At 61.0% G+C, this 6,951-nt stretch overlaps 1 protein-coding gene across 3 annotated transcripts in view; it reads right to left on the bottom strand.

Moving 5' to 3' along the window:
- Positions 1-1,244: 1,244 nt before the first annotated feature.
- LOC309856966 (S-geranylgeranyl-glutathione receptor P2RY8-like) overlaps positions 1,245-6,951 on the bottom strand; it is a 46,036-nt gene continuing 40,329 nt past the window's right edge. For 2 of the 3 annotated variants that reach the window (XM_082718803.1, XM_082718804.1), the window contains exon 2: positions 1,245-5,467. In XM_082718803.1, coding sequence (XP_082574929.1) covers positions 4,359-5,435 — 1,077 coding nt within the window. In that variant the 5' untranslated portion in view covers positions 5,436-5,467 and the 3' untranslated portion in view covers positions 1,245-4,358. Of the gene's footprint in view, positions 5,468-5,768; positions 6,425-6,951 lie in introns of those variants that run through there. The other variant, XM_082718805.1, reaches the window with a different exon arrangement.

Raw genomic sequence — 6,951 nt, 5'->3', positions numbered from 1 at the left:
GGAGCAAGGAGAGAATAGGGTAAGTGTTACCACAGAGGATGAACCCCGAAATGCCCCGTTGAGAAATAGGACGGCAGCACCCCCATGTGCCCTTTGATCCCACTGATGTCACAGAGACAGGAAGGACACGTCCAGAGAAGCAGAAACAGTCGTGGGCCCTCGTTTGGGGCTGGCCGTAGGGATGGGGAGAAAACGGGCATCGGGCATCTTTTGGGGGCGATGGGAATGTCCCATAGCTGCACTGGGGCGTCTCGGGGAGGCCTCTACAAACGTACCGCGCGAACCGTGTGGGGGGCAAATCGTACCTTGATTCGGCGGTGACGTGGGCGCAGCTGGAGGCCGTGATGGTCAGTGACGTAAGCCAGACACCAACGGACAAATGCTTTGTGATCCCACGTATAAGACGCCCCTGGAGGCATCATCTTTATAGGGATGGGAGCAGGTGGTGGGGGATGGGGTTCCTTGTTTAGTGGGGTCAGAGCTCCCGTTGTCCTCGATGAAGGATTCCGGACATGGACGTTGGGGACGGTGGCACAGCTCCGTGAAGGTGTCGGACACCCCGACCTGCACACTTAAACGTGGATAAAATGGTGAGTTTTGTGCGTATGTGTTTTACCGCAATATAATTGGGAGGAAAAGGAAACAAAACAAAACAAAACAAAAACAAAAAACAAAAAAACAGAACAGCGGGGTTGGGAACGTTTGCTCCTTGTACGTTCCGCAGTTTGCAGAGGAGCCACTGGGCAGAAGTCGATGTCCCTGTGGGACATTTCCCGAGATGCCTCGTTTTGTTAAAGTACAGGTGTGGTCACGTAGGCTTGAAGGACAGAGCGTTATAGAACGGAAGTCCCGGCCCCTTCCCCCAGCTTCAGGCATGACCAGGGGTCAGCCTTCTCCCGTTTTCTCCCCCATGTACGCATGCCCACGTGTGTACATGTGTACGTGTGTGTGTGTATACGCATGGACGCCCATATGTATTCATGTGTGCCTGTGGATACATCGTGTGCATGGACGGGTGTGTGCATGTGTGCACGGACGGACAGATGTCTACATGTGTGCATATGGGTACGTTGTGTGCACTTTTGCATGCGTGTGTGCACACACGAATAGATGCACACAAACCAGTGTGAATATGGGTATATATGGTGCATGCAAACGTGGGTGTACCTCTGTTTGTTCCAGCATTTTAAGCAAAGCATCAGACACCATACACTCGGACACATGAGTCTGTACACGCGTACATGTTACAAAAAAAGCATTTCTTTTCAAAAGCTCCATCATCTCAGGCAACAAATCCCTGATTCCACCGCACGCCCCGTCCGTGGCGCGCTGCCCCGATGCGTGCCGTGGGCCTCCCAGGAACCCGAATCCACGCTCCGTGGGGAGTCTGGCCGTTGCAGACCCCAGCGCCTGGCTTCAGCGTGAGCTTCAAAGGGAGATGGTACGTGTCTTTGGAAAGCCGGGGTCTCGGAGGCCAGAACGAGACGTGCAGTTCCCCTTCTGCGTGGGGGAAAACTCAGGGTTGGCGTCCAGGGTCCTATGTCTCAGGCTGCCTCTGGCTCTCCGCATGCAATCAGCGGCTGAATCCCGGTGCCACAGCTTTTTAAAAAGTTCACACCTGGATGCACCCATGCACGTGTCTACTTTTATTGGCTGCTTAACAGGAGAACAGGTCGGGTTTCTGGGGAGCCCACATGTGCACGCACATGCACACGCACACACATGCACAGAGCACACAACTTTATTTGCGTGTGGAATTAGAAGCAAGGCCAGCCCTGGGATTTCAGACGATAGGACAGACACGGTGGCATGAAGCAGGGACCCGTGCACTGGGATTCGCAGCAACAAGAAGGACCCGGTGTGATCGCACCCCCCACCTTCCCGCTAACACCCCACGCTGAGATCTGCCCGCTGGCTGGGCACTGACCCCGCTGACAGTCCCCTCGGTCCCCCGAGGGTTCCAGAGGCCTGACATCCCGCGGAGGAGGAGATCACGTAGACAGACTTCCTCCAGAATCGGGGTGTGCGGCTTCTCACGGGCCGCCGGCGTGTTCTGTGCGGCTGGTTTGAGGTTTTCACAGCTTTTGTGCACCAGACGCACCGAGGCCCACGCCCAGAGCGTGGCTGGGGGCGTCTTGCTGGCTCAGGATTTCCGACTCTGGACGCGGCCGCTGCCTCGACGTTGCTTTCTAGGGTTTGGGTTTGGGAGAGTCGAGAAGAGCGGCGGGTCGGGGCTCTTGCCCTGCGGAGTTCGGGTCCCTCGGGCCAGCCTTTTTGGAGCCACCTGTGTGCCCTCAGGTAAATCCTTCTCCAGGTGAGTCTCAAGCGGTGTCTCGGAAGGTTCCTGTGGTGACTTTGAGTTCCATGCACGCACCTGGGCATTCAGCACTCATGTGCTCAGGTGCTGTCCCCTGTGGGGACGTTCCCGCTGCAAGGCGGTGGACAAGGACTATGTGTAATCCCAGAGTGTCGAGGGGACCCCGAAGGCTGACCCTCTGTACCCAAGGGCGAGCGTAGCATGCACTCACCTGCTTTCCCCCTGCACGTGCCTCTGCACACCCCAGACAAGCACGGGCACGAGGCAAACCTACGAAATTGGGTTTCATTCTAAGACCACGCCCAGGGAGGGGCAAACTGGAGACTTAAAACCACCAGGATTCATTCCCTCCCAGCTCTGGAGACCAGTCTGAGATCCAGGCGGGGCAGGGCTGGGCTCCCTCCTGAGGCTCCGGGGCAGGGTCCTTCTTGCTTCTTGCAGCTTCTGGGGCTCCCGGCGTCCCTGGGCTGGTGACCACATCCCTCCCATCTCTGCTTCCGTCCTCACGTGCCTTCTCCTCTGCATCTGTCTCCTCTTCTGTCTCTTACAAGGACACATGTCGTTGGATTGAGGGTCACCCTGACCCAGCAAGTCACATTCTGAGGTCCTGGGTGGACACGGGCTTGGAGTCATTGTTCGCTCGAGGACAGCTGTGTCTGTTTTCCTTCCTAAGCAATGACACCAGGAACAGGCTCCCCCTCCCCCCAGGGGCCCCTGGACGGCAGCTGTCACTCTCCACCTGTACTTGGAACCTGCCGTGGGGACGCTGTCTGCTATGCAGCCGCTCCTCCCCAGAGGTCCCGGAGTCCGGGCCGTGCATGCCATTTTTGCTGAATAAAGTATCCAACTTTGCTGTTTCTGGCAAATCCCGGGCTCCTGAAAACCCACTGTTTTGGCACCCCAGACCCCCCGGGGAGGGGGTTCCTTGTCTTCCCGAAGCAGCACACGAGTCAGGGCTGGTCCAGATGTGCCCTGGGCTCAGGAAGAGACAAGGATGCCCCTGCCCATATAAAGAGGCGGCCGACAGGCACAAAGGGGTCCCAGGCGCTGATCCTTCCCCAGGCTTCTGTGGTCCATGGTCTTGCGGGGTGTCCAGATCCCAGAGGGTCCCATGGGTCAGGATAGGTGCGCAAGCCCACCTCACATGCCGGGAGGCCTTGCTTGTGACTCAGGGGCTCTCGGCTGGGAGCAGGAGGCCGCGAACGAGCCAGAGGGCACGTCGGGGCCAGCTGGACCCGGAACCATGTCCAGGAGCCCGGCAGAAGGTGCGGATGGCCATCGTCTTTCACAGTGCTCAGCCTCAGCAGCGTCTCATGGGCCCGGAGACCCTCCACCCGCGTGAGGGGCCTGACCTGCACCTTCAGGACGGATGTCCTTCCCGTCTGGACCTTGTGACTCATGACATTTTTGTAGATTGTGCAGCCGGAGGAACCAGAGTGACCAAACGCTTTGGAAGCCTTGCAACGGTTGCTCCTGTGGGGACCGGGTGACATAGGGTGCAGGGGAGCCTGTAAGGTCTGGGAAAACAAGAGGCCAGAGGGGGCCATCTGTTCTGGTCGGGGTACATCCCAGCACAGACAGTGACCGAGGCTGGTAGGAACAGCAAGTCCAGGCGCTGCTCGGCTGCGGAGCAGCATGTGTCCGCAGCGTCCCCAAGCAGGAGGCACAGAGAACAAGGCAGGTGGATGTAGGGGGTCGATGGGGTCTCAGCTGGGCTGGCTGGATGTTCGGTCAGGTTTGGGTCCTCATCCTCCGGGAGCAGGACCAGTCGGCCTGGCCCCGCTGTGTCCTGTCCTGTTACACCGCGGGGTGTTCTGTCTTGTTGCTCTGCGGCCGTGTTGGGACACCAGACTCAAGCCCACTTGGGGACCCTCTCTGTGCGAACCCGGCGGATGCGTCCTAGGAGCAGCAGGCCCATCTGGGGACCCTCTCCGTGTGCACCGTGGCGGACGTGGCAGTAGGAGCAGCAGGTAGGCGGGCGGGGAAGGGCCGACCCCTCCGTCCCCAGCCGTCCCCCGCCCCCACTCCGGCGGTGCGGGGCTCAGAACACGCTCTCCTGCCTCTGGAGGCAGGGCCGGCTGGGGCCGTCCAGCCCCTCGCCGTGGCCGCTGGACATGGAGCGCGCCGACAGCGTCCGGGCAGAGAAGAGGGCATCCCTGCGCGCGTCCCGGCCGCAGGCCTGCAGCCGCCCGTAGCCCAGATAGCGCCGCAGCCGCAGCTGGAACTCGCGGGACGCAAAGTAGTACACGAACGGGTCCAGGCAGTTGTTCACGCAGCTGAGGCAGAGCGTGAGCTTGTACACGTGGTAGTAGCTGCCGCCCAGGAACAGGCGGCTGACCATGTGCACCAGCAGCACGAAGTTGTTGGGCGCGAAGCAGGTGACGAAGGCCAGCAGCACCACGACGGCCAGGCTCACGGCGCGGCGCCGCTGGCCGCGGCCGTGCGGGTCGGAGGCGCGCAGCAGCGTCAGGATGGTGGCCGTGTAGCAGGCCACGGTGACCACGAAGGGGATGAAGAACAGCACGATGAACAGCGTGAAGAGGAAGATGGCCCACATGGCCACGCTGGGCAGCATGGTGGACTTGAGCACGTCGAAGCAGGTGACGATGCCCAGCGCCTCCACGGTGTAGGTGAGATCGGTGCGCGCCAGCGGGGACAGCGCGGCCAGCAGCAGCAGCCAGACGAAGACGCAGGCGGCCACGGCGTAGCGGCGCCGGCGCCAGCGCGCGGAGGCCAACGGGTACACCACGCCCAGAAAGCGCTCCACGCTGATGCACGTCATGGTGAGGATGGACGAGTACATGTTGGCGTAGAAGGCCACGGTGACCACGTTGCACAGCAGCTCCCCGAACACCCAGTGGTTCCCGTTGCAGTGGTAGTAGATCTGGAAAGGGAGCACGCAGGCCAGCATCAGGTCCGTGACGCTCAGGTTGATCATGAAGATGACCGACGGGGACTTGGGCCCGATGTGGCAGCACAGGACCCACAGGGAGAAGAGGTTGCCCGGGATGCTGACCAGCGCCACCAGCGAGTACACGACGGGCAGGACCACCGCGATGGTCGGGTCGCGCAGCATCACGATGGTGGCGTTGTCCGGCCGGGTCATGTTCATATCCATCCTGGCGCGGCTGCTCCCGCGCTCGCGCGGGTCTGGAAGGCAAGGGGCGCTCGGGTGAGGAGGGGAGCAGGGCGGGACTCCCTGCGCGTCCCCCTCGCTGGCCTCCCCAGCAGTCCCGCGCCCTTGTGCGCACCAGCCGTGGTCCCACTGGGTCACGGAGCTGAGCGGATGCGCTCTACACCCTGCAAAGGCGCAGGACTCGGACAGTCCCTCCCGTCCTGCTACTGGGACGCGCAGGGAGCGTGCTGCAGGCTACGGCGCAGCGGCTTTATCGTTGGGGCCAGGAGGACGCAAGAGGAGGCGCGCCACACGGTTGGGGGGTTACAGACTTACGGAGGCGCAAGCCGGGGGCTTCCAGCCGCGCAAGTTTCTCCGGGACCCCTGGAAGGTGGAGGAGGCGACCCCAGGCCCTCCTGACTCTCGCTGGTGATCTACCTCGCCTCACGAGGGCGCTGTGTCGGCAACCACGAACGTCCCAGCATCTCCGCCCAGATCACCTGTTCCTGGCCTCCTGCTTTCTTCTGTTTCACGCTTGGACACCCCGGGTCCGCTCACTTGCATCTGAAGCCCTAATCTTGGGGTGTCCATTGCAGAGAGGATGAAACTTTGGAGGCTCTGATGAGGGCTCTGGGAGGGCTCCACGCAGACCAAGCAGGAAATCCCCTGCTCCCTCACCAAAGGCCCCGCAGCCTCCGCTCCCCATCCAACGAAGGGCATGGCCACGGGTGGAGGGAATCGCGTGCCCACCTGCCACACAGCTGTTTCACATCTCCGCTTCAAGGTAACAACACCCACGCGCTTGTTTCAAGATACAGCACGTATGCACCTGTCCCTGCGACCAGACCAGACACAGACGCCTCCGGTGTGGTTTCAAAGCCCCAGCGCCTTCCCAGGTCCAGGAAGCCAGATGCCCAGGGGGGGCAGCCCTGTCCAGCTGGGGCCAACAGAGTGCCTGACTGGTGTCCACCTTACCGTCTGGGTCTTACCGCTGCTTTGTTCTCTTGATTTCTCAACTCAGGTCCTGTGCCTTTCCCCCCTGGCTATGGGCTGGGGGTGGGGGTGGGGTCCGGACCCGGCAGAATACACACCAGGAGGGGAGCACATGGCAAACTCTGGGCATTTTGCTTATCCAAGTTTTTCGAAAACAGGGATATGGTTTATTTATTGTGGTCCAGGGCCAGGGGACCCCGGTCAGGCCCCGTCTGTGCCCTGTCTGTGATCGGGGGCCTATCAGGCAGGGCTGCTGGGGGCGGAGGTCTGGCTGCGGAAGGTACAGGATGTTTGTGCCATGGGTCCCCACTGATCTAGCGGGGCGTGCCTGTGAGGGTGTCTGCGAAGGGGTTTCCTAGGTGCAGCTCTGGAGCCAAGCAGCTGCCTTGAAGTAAAGACATGATGCTCTGTCCTGCGGTGGGCCTTGTCTAATCAGGGGAAGGCCCGAAAAAGGAAACTGAGGTTTCTGTGGGGTCAGGTCTCTCCTGAGTCTCCAGCCAGCCCCCCTGCCTTGCAGATTCTAGGC

The sequence above is a fragment of the Mustela nivalis genome (assembly GCF_964662115.1).
Source record: "Mustela nivalis genome assembly, chromosome: Y".
Classification (NCBI taxonomy): domain Eukaryota; kingdom Metazoa; phylum Chordata; class Mammalia; order Carnivora; family Mustelidae; genus Mustela; species Mustela nivalis.
Note: the sequence above shows the minus strand (reverse complement) of the source record. Positions and strands in the feature narration are given on the sequence as shown.